Source organism: Bombina bombina, chromosome 6, assembly GCF_027579735.1.
Source record: "Bombina bombina isolate aBomBom1 chromosome 6, aBomBom1.pri, whole genome shotgun sequence".
Classification (NCBI taxonomy): Eukaryota; Metazoa; Chordata; class Amphibia; order Anura; family Bombinatoridae; genus Bombina; species Bombina bombina.
In genome coordinates, this window is record NC_069504.1 from 1,155,186,470 (window position 1) to 1,155,204,764 (window position 18,295).

General features: G+C 43.1%; 1 protein-coding gene across 1 annotated transcript in view; it reads left to right on the forward strand.

The window, feature by feature from the left end:
- RERG (RAS like estrogen regulated growth inhibitor) overlaps window positions 1–18,295 on the forward strand; it is a 113,815-nt gene that overhangs the window by 35,678 nt on the left and 59,842 nt on the right. The window contains exon 2 of the mRNA XM_053719729.1: window positions 17,987–18,060. Coding sequence (XP_053575704.1) covers window positions 17,987–18,060 — 74 coding nt within the window. The remainder of the gene's footprint in view (window positions 1–17,986; window positions 18,061–18,295) is intronic.

An 18,295-nucleotide genomic window follows, 5' to 3' on the forward strand; every position in this document is an offset into this window, starting at 1 on the left:
GCCAGCAAGGTGGAGGTGGAGTACTGGTTTGGGCTGGTATCATCAAAGATGAGCTTGTGGGGCCTTTTCGGGTTGAGGATGGAGTCAAGCTCAACTCCCAGTCCTACTGCCAGTTTCTGGAAGACACCTTCTTCAAGCAGTGGTACAGGAAGAAGTCTGCATCCTTCAAGAAAAACATGATTTTCATGCAGGACAATGCTCCATCACACACATCCAAGTACTCCACAGCATGGCTGGCAAGAAAGGGTATAAAAGAAGAAAATCTAATGACATGGCCTCCTTGTTCACCTGATCTGAACCCCATTGAGAACCTGTGGTCCATCATCAAATGTGAGATTTACAAGGAGGGAAAACAGTACACCTCTCTGAACAGTGTCTGGGAGGCTGTGGTTGCTGCTGCACGCAATGTTGATGGTGAACAGATCAAAACACTGACAGAATCCATGGATGGCAGGCTTTTGAGTGTCCTTGCAAAGAAAGGTGGCTATATTGATCACTGATTTGTTTTTGTTTTGTTTTTGAATGTCAGAAATGTATATTTGTGAATGCTGAGATGTTATATTGGTTTCACTGGTAAAAATAAATAATTGAAATGGGTATATATTTGTTTTTTGTTAAGTTGCCTAATAATTATGCACAGTAATAGTCACCTGCACACACAGATATCCCCCTAAAATAGCTATAACTAAAAACAAACTAAAAACTACTTCCAAAACTATTCAGCTTTGATATTAATGAGTTTTTTGGGTTCATTGAGAACATGGCTGTTGTTCAATAATAAAATTAATCCTCAAAAATACAACTTGCCTAATAATTCTGCACTCCCTGTAATTGAAAAAAAAATGACAGGCCGAGGCAGGCCAACCCGCAGGTGCCGTCTTGGTCGTGGTTCTGTGATTCCCTTTGGCCATAGAATAATGCCCAGTGTTAGGCCACGTACCATGAACACGAAAAGTTCTGATGAAATAGTTGACTTTATAACACAGGACACCCAATCTTCTACAGCTTCTGCTCGTAACCTTGACGCACCATCCTCCTCCTCTAGCTTAGCTTCGGGCACCTCTCAACTTACCACTCACCCGCCTGCCGCCACCACCGACACTAGCACCACAGCCGCCTCACTTGATCTGACAGAGGAGTTATGTACACCTCAGTGTGAAGAAATGAGTGATGCGCAACCATCATTGACAGAGGATGTAGATAACTGTGATATGCAGCATTACAGACATGGACGACGCATGGTGTGATGATGATGATGATGTTGTACCCACCGTTGCTTCCGTTGTTGAGTTGTCAGATACAAGTGAAGGGGTTGATGATGACGATGCGTCCGTGGATGTCACGTGGGCGCCTGGTAGAAGAGAAGAAGAACAGGGGGAAAGTTCAGATGGGGAGACAGAGAGGAGCAGGAGGAGGAGACGAGTTGGAAGCAGGGGGAGGTCGTCGCAAGGAGCTAGTGGCACAGTCAGACAGCATGCATCGGCACCCGGGGTCAGCCAGACAGCACGCCAATAAACGCATGCTGTTGCCACCACCAGAATGCTGTCATCGCAGAGCTCAGCAGTGTGGCATTTTTTTATGTGTCTGCCTCTGACAACAGCAATGCCATTTGCAACCTGTGCCAAAAGAAACTGAGTCGTGGGAAGTCCAACACCCACCTAGGTACAACTGCTTTGCGAAGGCACATGATCTCACATCACAAACGCCTATGGGATGAACACATGAGGACAAGCAGCACACAAACTCAAAGCCGCCATCCTTCTCCTGGTCCAGCATCTTCAGCCACGTCAACCACTGCTGTGCTCCTTGTCCCCTCTCAACCATCCGCCACTCCGTCTCTCTTCCGGAGCAGTTCCTGCTCATCTGCCCACAGTCAGGTGTCTGTCAATGACATGTTTGAGCGTAAGAAGCCAATGTCACCAAGTCACCCCTTTGCCCAGCGTCTGACAGCTGGCTTGTCTGAACACTTAGGCCGCCAGCTTTTACCATACAAGCTGGTGGACTCTGCGGCGTTCAAAAAATGTGTAGCTATTGGGACACCGCAGTGGAAGGTACCCGGCCGAAATTTCTTTGCACAAAAGGCAATCCCCAACCTGTACTCGATTGTGCGAAAGGAAGTAATGGCATGTCTGGCACACAGTGTTGGGGCAAGGGTCCATCTGACCACTGATAGCTGGTCTGCAAAGCATGGTCAGGGCAGGTATATCGCCTTTTTAAAAAGCCCTATCGGGCAAAACGGGTCAGGGGAGAGTGGTGAACTCGTTCACACTCTATTTGTGTGTTATTTTAACTGCCCAGTACCGAGAATCTATGTGTTGTTTAGAGTTACCCTAATAATTGAGTGGTTTATTTATTTCATCTGGGTCATATTAGATGAACAGTAACTGTCTAAATTGCTCCAAAAAAATTTTTTCAGTTATATTTATTTGCAACGTTGTCACTACCATACTGCCAACTGAACGATAGTAATTATTTATACAGCCTGGGTTGTGCCAGACTTAAACCTGAATGAGTGTGCGTTAAACAAACTAAGGATCTGTGAACGTGTGTTATACCATTTGATAATCGCAGCACATGCTGTGTTTGCTAACTGAGTAACATTAATTACATAGTCTGGGTCGTGCCGGACTTTATCATATTGCTAACACAGTTCCTGAATGAAAGTGTGCCTAACCAATCGTATGACTAATGGATGTTTGCAAAACCACTTGATAACAGCAGCACAAGCTGTGCTTATATCGTTCATTACAGAATATAACTGGCTATATCTATGGTCTGGGTTGTGCCAGACGTAGTCTATCTTAGAAAAATAATTTATAAAAAACTGCTTCGCAAGAGTTTGGGTAGGATCAAATTTAATGTTACCAATTAACATTCTCTGACCACGATCGTACAAGATTACTTACTACACTCATATCGTTACTATGTTACTAACTCAGTAAGACTGATTACAGGCACAATCAAGGCTGTAACAGACACAGTTTAACTGATAAAACTAACTGTTTAAATACAGGTTTGATCAAAACTAAGATGATTTAATTTCCTGATCACTCTCTAATCTTCAAACTGACTGCATTAATACCAGCTACACACGTGTCATTTATGCTAACAACTCTGATTATAGAGAAAACATACTGCTAGATTTAGAGTTTTGTCGGTAACGACCCGCGTAGCTAACGCTGGCTTTTTTCCCCCCGCTCCTTTTAAATACCGCTGGTATTTAGAGTTCACAGAAGGGCTGCGTTAGGCTCCAAAAAGGGAGCGTATAGCATATTTACCGCCACTGCAACTCTAAATACCAGCGGTGCTTACGGACGCGGCCAGCTTAAAAAACGTGCTCGTGCATGATTCCCCCATAGGAAACAATGGGGCTGTTTGAGCTGAAAAAAACCTAACACCTGCAAAAAAGCAGCGTTCAGCTCTTAACGCAGCCCCATTGTTTTCTATGGGGAAACACTTCCTATGTCTGCACCTAACACCCTAACATGTACCCCGAGTCTAAACACCCCTAACCTTACACTTATTAACCCCTAATCTGCCGCCCCCGCTATCGCTGACCCCTGCATATACTTTTTAACCCCTAATATGCCGCTGCGTACACCGCCGCAACCTACGTTATCCCTATGTACCCCTAATCTGCTGCCCCTAACACCGCCGACCCCTATATTATATTTATTAACCCCTAATCTGCCCCCCACAACGTCGCCGCCAGCTACCTACAATAATTAACCCCTAATCTGCCGACCGAACCTCACCGCTACAATAATAAAGTTATTAACCCCTAATCTGCCTCACTCCCGCCTCACTAACCCTATAATAAATAGTATTAACCCCTAATCTGCCCTCCCTAACATCGCCAACACCTAACTTCAAGTATTAACCCCTAATCTGCCGACCGGACCTCACCGCTACTCTAATAAATTTATTAACCCCTAAAGCTAAGTCTAACCTTAACCCTAACACCCCCCTAAATTAAATATAATTTAAATAACGAAATAAATTAACTCTTATTAAATAAATTATTCCTATTTAAAGCTAAATACTTACCTGTAAAATAAACCCTAATATAGCTACAATATAAATTATAATTACATTGTAGCTATTTTAGGATTAATATTTATTTTACAGGCAACTTTGTATTTATTTTAACCAGGTACAATAGCTATTAAATAGTTAAGAACTATTTAATAGTTACCTAGTTAAAATAATTACAAAATTCTAAATCTAGCCGATAGCGACCGCAATTACAACTAATAATTTCAGACTATTTCATTATGAAATGGACACAATTTAGAACTATTTGGTTGTGGAGTTCCAGATTTAGCTGAACTACTTATAATATTTATACAATTTTGAATACATCGATAATTACAGCTATCTGAATTACTCTATTATTGTAGTGCAGCCAGCACTAAACCATTATTAATATCTAGCCTAGACCCATTATTATGTTGTGAGATCTATAAGACTAGAGGGTATTGGTACTTCAATACAGTGCTCTATACACCTACATATTATACTGTGACCTGACTTTAGGTTTTTTCCGTTTTGTACACTAACAATTATGCAATTTTGAACTTTATTATTACAGTTAGTGATATGAATCATATGAGCTCCTACTATATTACAGTGGCTTATTGATAGTTTACTGTAAATTACCAGAAGTATATTAATTTCTGATTACGTTGCAATTAAAATCATTAAAGTTGACTGTTCTTCTTTGGATTTTCAAATACCTACACACCACTGGGCAACTGATTCATATACATATCAAATATGGAATTGATGACCGAATAATAATGTGTGTTTATAACCTAATTTAACACTATACTCAACGAAGACAGTTGGAATTTATTTGAGTTGACATCAGATCACCCAGATATGAATTTACATATGAGCTCTACATTATAGGTTATAATTTATGGTAACACCACCTAGCAAATCTACCAGGTTATTATTCAGATCACTAGTAACGGTGAATTCATAGAGGCCGAATTTTAATATTAAGTGATCGAACTGACAACCTATCACACTGATCTCAGTACTGGAGTGTATTTTAATTGTGTTTGCATTAACCAAACAAATTTGTTTTTTTAATTTTACAATTAATAAAGGTTATATTTTAAAATCCTGTTGGGGAATTCTGTTCCTTAGTTAGGGCCTAGAGTGCTGCAAGTGCATGCTTTGGGAATTTTGATATCCTTTATATCATTCTTCCTTTGTGTTCACAGGTATATCACCTACACTGCGCATTGGGTAAACCTGCTGACGGCTGCTAAGCATGGAATGCCTGGCTCTGCAGAGGAGTTGGTGACACCGCCATGACTTGCAGGCAGGCCTGCTGCCACCTCCTCTACTCCTCCTACTCCATCCTCTTCCATAACCTCCTCGGCTGAGTCCTCTTCAGCTGCTGCATCTTGCTCCACATCAACGGCACCCCCCCAGCTCCCCAGGTACTATTCCACATCCCGGATACGGCAGTGTCACGCCGTCTTGGGGTTGACTTGCCTGAAAGCAGAGAGTCACACCGCAGCAGCACTCCTGTCTGCCCTGAACGCACAGGTGGATCAGTGGCTGACTCCGCATCAACTGGAGATCGGTAAAGTGGTTTCTGACAACGGAAGTAATTTGGTGGCGGCATTGAAATTGGGCACGTTGACACGGCATGGCACATGCACGGCACATGTGTGTAATCTGATTGTACAACGCTTTGTGCATAAGTACCCAGGCTTACAGGACGTCCTGAAGCAGGCCAGGAAGGTGTGTGGCCATTTCAGGCGTTCCTACACAGCCATGGTGCAATTGTCAGATATCCAGCGGCGAAACAGCCTGCCAGTGAGGCACTTGATTTGCGACAGTACGACACGTTGGAATTCAACACTCCTAATGTTCGACCGCCTGCTCCAACAAGAAAAAGCCGTTAACGAGTATTTGTATGACCGGGGTGCTAGGACAGCCTCTGGGGAGCTGGGAATTTTTTTGCCACGTTACTGGACGCTCATGCGCAATGCCTCCTTTTGAGGAGGTGACAAACCTAGTCAGTCGCACCGAAGGCACCATCAGCGACATCATACCATTTGTTTTCTTCCTGGAGCGTGCCCTGCGAAGAGTGCTGGATCAGGCCGTAGATGAGCGTGAAGAGGAAGAGGAAGAGTTGGGGTCACCATCACCACCAGAAACAGCCTTATCAGCATCGCTTGCTGGACCTGTGGCAACGCAGGAAGAGGATTGTGAGGAAGAGAAGTCAGAGGAGGAATGTGGCTTTGAGGAGGAGGAGGAGGAAGACCAACCACAACAGGCATCCCAGGGTGCTCTTTGTCACCTATCTGGTACCCGTGGTGTTGTACGTGGCTGGGGGGAAGACGATACCTTCAGTGAGATCAGTGAGGACGAGGAACGGGACATGAGTAGCTCGGCATCCAACCTTGTGCAAATGGGATCTTTCATGCTGTCGTGCCTGTTGAGGGACCCTCGTATAAAAAAGCTGAAGGAGAACGAACTGTACTGGGTGTCCATGCTACTAGACCCCCGGTGTAAGCATAAAGTGACTGAAATGTTACCAAATTCCCGCAAGTAGGAAAGGATGGAGCAGTTCAAAAATAAATTAAAAAGTATGCTTTACACAGCGTATAAGGGTGATGTCACAGCACATCGGGAATCTAACAGGGGAAAAGGTGAAAGAAATACTCCTCCTCCCACGACCACGCCGGCAAGGACAGGGCGCTTTACAGACGTGTTGTTGATGGAGGACATGCAGACCTTTTTAACTCCTATGCATCGCCACAGCCCTTCGGGGTCCAGCCTCAGAGAACGACTGAACCGACAGGTAGCAGACTACCTCGCCTTAACTGCAGATCTCGACACTCTGAGGAGCGATGAACCCCTTGACTACTGGGTGTGCAGGCTTGACCTGTGGCCTGAGCTATCCCAATTTGCCATAGAACTTCTGGCCTGCCCCGCTTCAAGTGTCCTGTCAGGAAGGACCTTCAGTGCAGCAGGAGGTATTGTCACTGAGAAACAAAGTCGCCTAGGTCAAAAAAGTCTCAATTACCTCACCTTTATTAAGATGAATGAGGGATGGATCCCGAAGGGACTGACATTGGGCGATACATTCGAGTAAAAAAGGCCTGATGAGATGAGCTGCCTTGGGCTAAAAATGGTCCACACTCTGCTGTATTTTATCTCCGAATGCAAGATGACTTGCGTGACTTATCCGCCACCAACTAGGGTTCAAGCCGCCATGTTTTAGGGCACTTTCTGCCAGGGAAACAAACATCAATTTTTCTGGCCGCTGCTACAGCAGCGTCTGCAACAATACCTATTTTTTCAGGCATGTGTACATGCCAATTTTTTCTGGCCTCTGGTGCTGCACTGTGGCTTCAAAAATCAAACCAAAAAAAAGGCACATAACAGGGATTAAACTGATAGGAATAGTACTACTTAACACACCACTCCTATCTGGTGGCACATTAGATTGCACGCGCAGTGCCCCAAATTGGAAGTGGGAGGACCGACCAAGCATCTCATCTCTGTGTGATTCCTGTTCTTGTAGGACAGTTAATGGGTCAGTCACATTGCACAGCTCCTCAATGTGACAAATCTTCCTGGTTAGCTCGTCGTTCTCTTTTTCCCAGCTGTTGGATCAGATCAGAGATTGTGAGTAAAACCTGCTCCTGCTGCCGGGTGATCTCACTCAGGACTCGCTTCTCTAGGTCTTCCAGCTGTTTCCTGATGTCCCTAATCAGGGAAGTGAGTCTCTCTGTTACACCAGCTGCTTTCTCTTGCACCCCTCTCCTGTGCTTTTGCAGACTCTGGACTCTTTTCTCAGTCTCCTCTCTCTTTGTTGTCAGTTTCTGCAGAACATTTCTCAGTTTCTTTTTCTTCTCAGAAGCCTCATTCAGCAGCTCGACCTGGTGTCCCCTGTGCTCTCCAGCCAGGGAGCAGGACACACAGATACAGGCAGCATCCTCAGTGCAGTAATATAATAGGAGCATCTTGTGGGTGGAGCATTTTCTGTTACCCCAGGAAGTGATTGCACGCGCAGCGACATCAGTGAGGACAAGGAACGGGACATGGCTAGCTTGGTATCCAACCTTGTGCAAATGGGGAGTTTGCGGTTGTGCAAATGGACTGTTTGTGGTTGTTTGCGGGGCGTTAAACGGGGAGTTTGGTCTGTCAATGTGAAGCGGGCGTAACCCTTACACTTCCTGAACGATACATCATACCTGATGTTTTAAAGCACGTTATTCCAAACAATTTAGGAATTTTAGGTGATTTATGCCCTTTGTGGCTTAAAACCAGACTCTGCATCAACTATGTAATTTTCCATGGGAGTTTTGCCATGGATCCCCCTCCGGCATGCCACAGTCCAGGTGTTAGTCCCCTTGAAACAACTTTTACATCACTTTTGTGGCCAGAAAGAGTCCCTGTGGGTTTTAAAATTTGCCTGCCTATTGAAGTCAATGGCGGTTCGCCCGGTTCGCCGGTTTGCGAACTTTTGCGGAAGTTTGCGTTCGCTGTTTGCGAACGCAAAATTTTAGGTTTGCGACATCACTACTGCCAGGGAGCGTTTGTCACTGCCAGGGAGCCGGCTAACAAAAACTAATGTCACTCCACACACTAATGTCACTCCACACGCCCCCTGCTAACAAAAGGCAGCCTAGTCACTAGCCGGCTAAGTGAATGACATTAGTTTGAACATGCTCCCCAGTATGTAGAGTTTCCAGACGCTGGTAACAGGCTGCAGTTGTGGAGTTTGCAAACGCTCCCTGGCATTGACAGACTAGGCTGCCTTTTGTTAGCGGGCATGTGGAGTCATGCTTTGAGCCCAAGGTGTAATCTAACTTTCGGGCTGGAAGGGTAAGGATCTCCCAGTGCAGTATTATGCACTGCAGGGTCAGGAGTGCTTAGCAGCCATTGTATATAGCCGGAGCTTGTATTTTCCTATGCAAGACGTATCCTTTATTTCCAGACTGATCTCCCCCTTCCTTCCCAGAGCTTGTTACTTTCAATTCTTGTTCATGACGCCGCATTTACTAACTTATGTATTGCTGTGTTAATAATTCTTATTACTATTAGATTATCTCCACAAACACTGCAGCACACGCTCTGCAAGAATCACATGTGCTGCTGTTGTATGCATCACAGTGAGCGTGTGCTGCATATGTGATTCCTTCTAAGCAGCAAATACATAATAGAGCAATATGCGTGCGTGTCATGTGACTGGTGTACCTGTGTGTAACGCACGTCACAATATGGTGGCATGCATACACCCATAGAGCACAGGTATACCATTGTTATTGAAAACCCTTTTTTGAACAATTTGGGGTAAGGTGATAAGTGGGCATAGACATTCATGCTAACTTCATTTTGATTGATTAGAAGGAGCAAGATTTAAGGATTTTAGCAGGCAGGTGTTAAGTGTCCCTTTAATTTAATTGTAATCAATTGTAGGTAGTTTAGGTAATTAGTTTAATTATAGTGTAGTGTTAGGTGTAATTGTAACTTAGGTTAGGGTTTATTTTACAGGTATATTTGTATTTATTTTAACTAGGAAGTTATTAAATAGTTAATAACTATTTAATAACTATTGTACCTAGTTAAAATAAATACAAAGTTGCCTGTAAAATAAATATAAATCCTAAACTAGCTACAATGTAACTATTAGTTATATTGTAGCTAGCTTAGGGTTCATTTTATCGGTAAGTATTTAATTTTAAATAGGATTAATTTATTTAATGATGATAAATTTATTTAGTTTAATTTAAATTATATTTAAGCTAGAGGGGTGTTAGGGTTAGAATTAGGTTTAGGGGTTAATACATTTATAATAGTGTCTGCGACGTTGGCGGCGGCAGATTAGGGGTTAATAAATTTAATATAGTTGCAGCAACGTTGGGGGGGCAGATTAGGGATTAATAAATATAATGTAGGTGTCGGCGATGTTGGGGGCAGTAGATTAGGGGTTCATAAGTATAATGTAGGTGGTGGTGGTGTCCGGAGCGGCAGATTAGGGGTTAATAATATAATGTAGGTGCCAGCGATAGCGGGGGCGGCAGATTAGGGATTAATATGTATAATATTAGGGGTGTTTAGACTCGGGGTTCATGTTAGGGTGTTAGGTGCAGACATAAAATTCCTTTTCCCATAGGAATCAATGGGGCTGCGTTAGGAGCTGAACGCTGCTTTTTTGCAGGTGTTAGGTTTTTTTTCAGCCAGCTCAGCCCCATTGTTTCCTATGGGGAAATTGAGCACAAGCACGTTTTGCCAGCTTACCGCTGACTTAAGCAACGCTGGTATTGAGGTGAGATGTGGAGCTAAATTTTGCTCTACACTCACCTTTTTGCGGCTAACGCCAGGTTTAAAAAACCTGTAATACCAGCGTTGTCTTAAAGGGACAGTCTAGTCCAAAAAAAACTTTCATGATTCAGATAGAGCATGTAATTTTAAACAATTTTCCAATTTACTTTTATCACCAATTTTTCTTTGTTCTCTTGGTATTCTTAGTTGAAAGCTTAACTTAGGAGGTTCATATGCTAATTTCTTGGACATTGAAGGCCGCCTCTTAAGAATGCATTTTAACAGGTTTTTCACCACTAGAGGGTGTTAGTTCATGTTTTTCATATAGATAACACTGTGCTCGTGCACGTGAAGTTACCTGGGAGCCATCACTGATTGGCTAAACTGCAAGTCTGTCAAAAGAACAAATAAAGGGGCAGTCTGCAGAGGCTTAAATACAAGATGTTTACAGAGGTAAAAAATATATAAATATAACTGTGTTGGTTATGCAAAACTAGGGAATGGGTAAACAAGGGATTATCTATCTTTTAAAACAATAACAATTCTGGTGTAGACTGTCCCTTTAAGGGAGCGGTGGGGAAAAAAGGCTCGTTAGCACCGCAAGCCTTACCGACAAAAACTTGTAATCTAGCCGAATGTATGTAATCCCTGTAAAGAGGTTAAACACATAGGTAAACTTTCACTCAGGACCCACAAAGCGCTGTTGGTCCAAAGTGGAAACTGCAGCTGCTCTTTGACTTCGGCTGCTGTATGACTGAGCTGTTACTGGGTTACAACACACAGTAGTTAATCAAATCTCCAAATCTGACATCCAGAGATTATTTAATAGTATAAACCTCCAAAAATATGGTTTAAGTAGTTCTATTTATGCCACTCACACCTTTTACAGCTTGCTGCTTTTTATATATTCATCCTATATATCCAACAGCCCCAGCAGGAGCATGTATTTTTATATTGGATACATTTATATTGTACTTTTTATAGTCCTATCAGTGCCTTTTTCAGATGATATAGATATGTATGTGTGTGTGTCTGTGTGTTACGGGTAAAGTAATTATATTTATGCCACTCACACCATGCTTTTACAGCTTGCTGCTTTTTATATAGTCATCCTATATATCCAACAGCCCCAGAACATCATATATATCCAACAGCCCCAGCAGGAACTGGAGCATGTATTTTTATATTGGATACATTTATATTGTACTTTTTATAGTCCTATCAGTGCCTTTTTCAGATGATATATATATATATGTATGTGTGCGTGTCTGTGTGTTACGGGTTAAGTAATTATATTTATGCCATGCACTCACACCATGCTTTTACAGCTTGCTGCTTTTTATATAGTCATCCTATATATCCAACAGCCCCAGCACATCATATATATCCAACAGCCCCAGCACATCATATATATCCAACAGCCCCAGCACATCATATATATCCAACAGCCCCAGCACATCATATATATCCAACAGCCCCAGAACATCATATATATCCAACAGCCCCAGCACATCATATATATCCAACAGCCCCAGCACATCATATATATCCAACAGCCCCAGCACATCATATATATCCAACAGCCCCAGCACATCATATATATCCAACAGCCCCAGCACATCATATATATCCAACAGCCCCAGCACATCATATATATCCAACAGCCCCAGCACATCATATATATCCAACAGCCCCAGCACATCATATATATCCAACAGCCCCAGAACATCATATATATCCAACAGCCCCAGCAGGAGCATGTATTTTTATATTGGATACATTTATATTGTACTTTTTATAGTCCTATCAGTGCCTTTTTCAGATGATATAGATATGTATGTGTGTGTGTCTGTGTGTTATGGGTAAAGTAATTATATTTATGCACTCACACCATGCTTTTACAGCTTGCTGCTTTTTATATATCCAACAGCCCCAGCAGGAGCTTTAACATGTATTTTTATATTGGATACATTTATATTGTACTTTTTATAGTCCTATCAGTGCCTTTTTCAGATGATATATATATGTATGTGTGTGTGTATGTGTGTTACGGGTTAAGTAGTTATATTTATGCCACTCACACCTTTTACAGCTTGCTGCTTTTTATAGTCCTATCAGTGCCTTTTTCAGATGATATATGTATGTGTGTGTGTCTGTGTGTTACGGGTAAAGTAATTATATTTATGCCACTCACACCTTTTACAGCTTGCTGCTTTTTATAGTCCTATCAGTGCCTTTTTCAGATGATATATACAGGGAGTGCAGAATTATTAGGCAAGTTGTATTTTTGAGGATTAATTTTATTATGGAACAACAACCATGTTCTCAATGAACCCAAAAAACTCATTAATATCAAAGCTGAATAGTTTTGGAAGTAGTTTTTAGTTTGTTTTTAGTTATAGCTATTTTAGGGGGACATCTGTGTGTGCAGGTGACTATTACTGTGCATAATTATTAGGCAACTTAACAAAAAACAAATATATACCCATTTCAATTATTTATTTTTACCAGTGAAACCAATATAACATCTCAACATTCACAAATATACATTTCTGACATTCAAAAACAAAACAAAAACAAATCAGTGACCAATATAGCCACCTTTCTTTGCAAGGACACTCAAAAGCCTGCCATCCATGGATTCTGTCAGTGTTTTGATCTGTTCACCATCAACATTGCGTGCAGCAGCAACCACAGCCTCCCAGACACTGTTCAGAGAGGTGTACTGTTTTCCCTCCTTGTAAATCTCACATTTGATGATGGACCACAGGTTCTCAATGGGGTTCAGATCAGGTGAACAAGGACGCCATGTCATTAGATTTTCTTCTTTTATACCCTTTCTTGCCAGCCACGCTGTGGAGTACTTGGACGCGTTTGATGGAGCATTGTCCTGCATGAAAATCATGTTTTTCTTGAAGGATGCAGACTTCTTCCTGTACAACTGCTTGAAGAAGGTGTCTTCCAGAAACTGGCAGTAGGACTGGGAGTTGAGCTTGACTCCATCCTCAACCCGAAAAGGCCCCACAAGCTCATCTTTGATGATACCAGCCCAAATCAGTACTCCACCTCCACCTTGCTGGCGTCTGAGTCAGACTGGAGCTCTCTGCCCTTTACCAATCCAGCCACGGGCCCATCCATCTGGCCCATCAAGACTCACTCTCATTTCATCAGTCCATAAAACCTTAGAAAAATCAGTCTTGAGATATTTCTTGGCCCAGTCTTGACGTTTCAGCTTGTGTGTCTTGTTCAGTGGTGGTCGTCTTTCAGCCTTTCTTACCTTGGCCATGTCTCTGAGTATTGCACACCTTGTGCTTTTGGGCACTCCAGTGATGTTGCAGCTCTGAAATATGGCCAAACTGGTGGCAAGTGGCATCTTGGCAGCTGCACGCTTGACTTTTCTCAGTTCATGGGCAGTTATTTTGCGCCTTGGTTTTTCCACACGCTTCTTGCGACCCTGTTGACTATTTTGAATGAAATGCTTGATTGTTTGATGATCACGCTTCAGAAGCTTTGCAATTTTAAGAGTGCTGCATCCCTCTGCAAGATATCTCACTATTTTTGACTTTTCTGAGCCTGTCAAGTCCTTCTTTTGACCCATTTTGCCAAAGGAAAGGAAGTTGCCTAATAATTATGCACACCTGATATAGGGTGTTGATGTCATTAGACCACACCCCTTCTCATTACAGAGATGCACATCACCTAATATGCTTAATTGGTAGTAGGCTTTCGAGCCTATACAGCTTGGAGTAAGACAACATGCATAAAGAGGATGATGTGGTCAAAATACTCATTTGCCTAATAATTCTGCACTCCCTGTATATGTATGTGTGTGTGTCTGTGTGTTACGGGTTAAGTAGTTATATTTATGCCATGCACTCACACCTTTTACAGATTGCTGCTTTTTATAGTCCTATCAGTGCCTTTTTCAGATGATATATATATATATATATATGTATGTGTGTGTGTATGTGTGTTACGGGTTAAGTAGTTATATTTATGCCACTCACACCTTTTACAGCTTGCTGCTTTTTATAGTCCTATCAGTGCCTTTTTCAGATGATATATATATATGTATGTGTGTTTGTCTGTGTGTTATGGGTAAAGTAAGAAATTCTGGGATTACCTGGGTAAAACGGACATTACCCAAGAGGCTCTGGGTAAAGTCTGATATACTGTAATTCCCCCATCTACACTTTTTCTTTTGACTCCGTCTGGGGGGTTCAAGGAAGGCACCCTGACGCTCTTCTGGCATCCACCCCAAGTGAACATTGTGGAATGAGGTTTACAAGGGGGGCTTCCTCCCCCTTAAACCCCCCAGGCAAAGGAAAAAAAGGTAGTGAAGATGTGTGAATTACAGTGCATCGTATATATATGTTTGATGCAGTGATTCCGCACTCTGAGGGGATTTATGATCATACATCGGACTTTACCCACAGCCGCTTGGGTAATGTTCGTTTTTACTCGGGTAATCCTAGGATTACCCAATATCTGACTTTACCATTGTGACAGACCCTTCTGTCAGGACTGAAAGAGTTAACTGTGTTTAGCTTTAAGAATCTAATTTCTAAAGACAGGTTTTCTGGCCTCAGCTATTGTGTGCTATAATTACATTTAAGTAATAAACAGGCCATTGTTTAATCACCCTCAGAGAACAGACGCTAGGTGATAAGACAAGCCAAATGTGTTTAAGTTGTTATCTGCCTAAGTAAAGTATTTAAGTAATATAATTCTATTGTATCATGTCAAGGGCGCTTCTCCCTTTTATCTAATGTACAACATTCTTTCAACCCCCATCTGAGGGGGGGTCAAAAACCTGTATAAATCTGTGTGCTGCCTTCAAATAAAGTTGTCATTCTGTTTTAAACCTGAAACTGGCTGGGTTGTGAATTGCTGATTGTCTATGCAGGACATTGTTCATCTGGGGTTAACCCTTGGTACACAGTTGGTACCGTAACATTGGTGGCAAGCGACGGGAGAATCCTTATCGCCCAGAAGAGCAACTACACAAGCCAGTAACCTCAGGAAGAGGGGGATTATTACAATACTGACTAAGATGGAAAGAGTACCAGGGACAGAAGGAACCAATGGGCCCAGCATATCAGACAGAACCCCTGAAGAAGCAAGCTTTGATCGGGCGGTTAAAATAAGACTGGCATATTATGGCCCCAACCCATCTGCCGAAATTATCGACCGGGTCATAGCAGCTGTGGAGGCCAACCTACTTCGCCAAAGCGGCGCTGCAGCAGCCCAAGTCACAGCAACCCCAGTGGAAAAGGGAAAAGTAAATTTTGCAGCTTTTAAAAACTTCCTGGAAACAGAAGGAGAGATTGATGGGTACCTTGCGGATTTTGAGAGGCAATGTGCACTACACAAGGTACCCGCAGAGGACTGGGTCACGATATTATCCGGAAAATTATCCGGCCGGGCCAGTGAGGCTTTTCGGGCCATTCCAGATGAGGAAGTCGGGGATTATAATACTGTAAAAGAGGCTCTGCTCTCCAGGTATGCGGTTACACCGGAGGCATACCGGAGGCGGTTCAGAGACACTGTTAAATTGGCTGGTGATTCCTACCTTGAGTGGGCATGTAAGGTGCACCGCACAGCAGCTCACTGGATAGCGGGGTGCCAAGCCGTATCTGGGGAAGAGGTGCTGCAGCTATTCCTGTTGGAACATTGCTTCGACAAGTTACCCGCAGGAGTTCGAGAGTGGGTTCGGGACCGTAAACCCTCCACCCTGCATGAAGCGGCTCGCTTGGCAGATGAGTATACGGATGCCCGCAAACTGGACACTGCTACCACTAAGCCCCCTGCCAGAGTGGAGTACAGACCCCCAGTCACCCCAGCACCTGCCAGTTACCAACCCCCAGCACACCGCTATACCACACGGTCTCGGGCCACGAACCACCCTCAGAGAGCCTGGTTCAATTCGCGGGGCTACTCACAACCTATTCGGTGCTTTGGATGTAAGCAACTAGGGCACAAAAGACCAGAGTGTCCCCTAAACGCAGCGAACCAAGCACAGTCCTGGAGAAGACCCGCTAGCGGAATCCCACGTAATCCTCAGCCTGCGGCCCGCTATGTAGAGGCGCAAGAATGCTGGGGCATCCTACATGAGGCAGACCTTGTGCAAGCTGCCCACCGGAATAACCGGCAACTGGTTAAAGTGAATGGGAAGGAGGTCAGTGGTCTACGGGATACTGGTGCTACCATGACCTTGCTTCGAAAGAACTTGGTGTCTGAGAAACAGCACACAGGAGACACTGTGGCTGTGAGGGTAGCAGGGGGCACTGTGTTCCGCCTGCCTGTTGCCAGGGTGCATTTGGATTGGGGAGGGGGCGCTAGACCTGTGAATGTGGGGGTCATGAAGGATTTACCAGCTGATGTTCTCCTTGGAAATACCTTGGTCCCCCTTGTTTCTGCCTATGCTCCCATGGGTCCCGCTGATGTTAACCCTGTGACTACCCGTGCTCAGATCCGTGCAGCAGAGACTGACCCCCCTGCTGCTAAGCCCCAGGACGCTGAGCTCAGTAAATCTCTATCCGCTATTGATATGTGGGAGTCACGTTACAATGCGCTGATGAAGGAGAAGAGTCACGTAGAGGATAAAATGGTCACGTTAAATAATCATGTAACAGTGCTAGCGGGAGAGAAGAGGAGTGCAGAGGAAAAAGCACGTTTAGAACAGGAATCTCTGCTAGACAAGCTGCACCGACAGACTGCAGAAAACACCAGCTTGAGAGTGGAACATGAAACATTAAGGACAAACTTAGTGACACTGGAGGAGAAGCTGACACTGGCTCATAGGGAGGTGCAGCAACTCAAGGGCACCCTATGTCAGTATGAAGGGATTGTGGATACCTATAAAGAGCAGGTACAAAAACCACGTAAAGAAGCCGATGATATTTTGAAGGACTGTTTAGCCCTAGTCGGGGCACTGAAGAGGTTGAACCCTTATTTATACAGACAGGGATTCTCTCTCATAACGGGAATACAGATGGATTGTCCCAGCAAACTGACATGCCTACCACCTCCTAGTCCGGTCATCCCCAGGTTGACCCGCAAAAGGGTCAAGCCGGGTCTGCCGGAGTGTTCCACAAGGGGGGAGCTATGTGACAGACCCTTCTGTCAGGACTGAAAGAGTTAACTGTGTTTAGCTTTAAGAATCTAATTTCTAAAGACAGGTTTTCTGGCCTCAGCTATTGTATGCTATAATTACATTTAAGTAATAAACAGGCCATTGTTTAATCACCCTCAGAGAACAGACGCTAGGTGATAAGACAAGCCAAATGTGTTTAAGTTGTTATCTGCCTAAGTAAAGTATTTAAGTAATATAATTCTATTGTATCATGTCAAGGGCGCTTCTCCCTTTTATCTAATGTACAACATTCTTTCAACCCCCATCTGAGGGGGGGTCAAAAACCTGTATAAATCTGTGTGCTGCCTTTTAATAAATGTCATTCTGTTTTAAACCTGAAACTGGCTGGGTTGTGAATTGCTGATTGTCTATGCAGGACATTGTTCATCTGGGGTTAACCCTTGGTACACAGTTGGTACCGTAACAACCATTATATATATAAAACATATTTTAATCTGTCTATGTGTTAACATTTTTAAGTGTTATTGATTCTTAAGAAAAATATATATATTTTCATCATTGCCTAATTTTTATATTTCTTTCTCTTTTTAGAATCAACATATCATCATCAGACAATAATTGATGATGAGATGGTTTCCATGGAAATTCTGGACACAGCTGGCCAGGTGATTCATTTACTGCATACAAAAAAATCTGTATGTGCATTGTTTTTATTTCAAGGCGAGATCTAGTTTTAGCTAAAGGTAAAAAAAAAACAAGTTTACACGCTGAAATAGAGCTGGCAGTACAGTTCAATTGCTTTGATTAAAGTGAAAGTAAAGTTTCCTCTATTGCTAACCGTAGTAACATATTAGGGTTAAAATTAATAGGACTTCCATTCATGAATTTTTTGTTACTTGT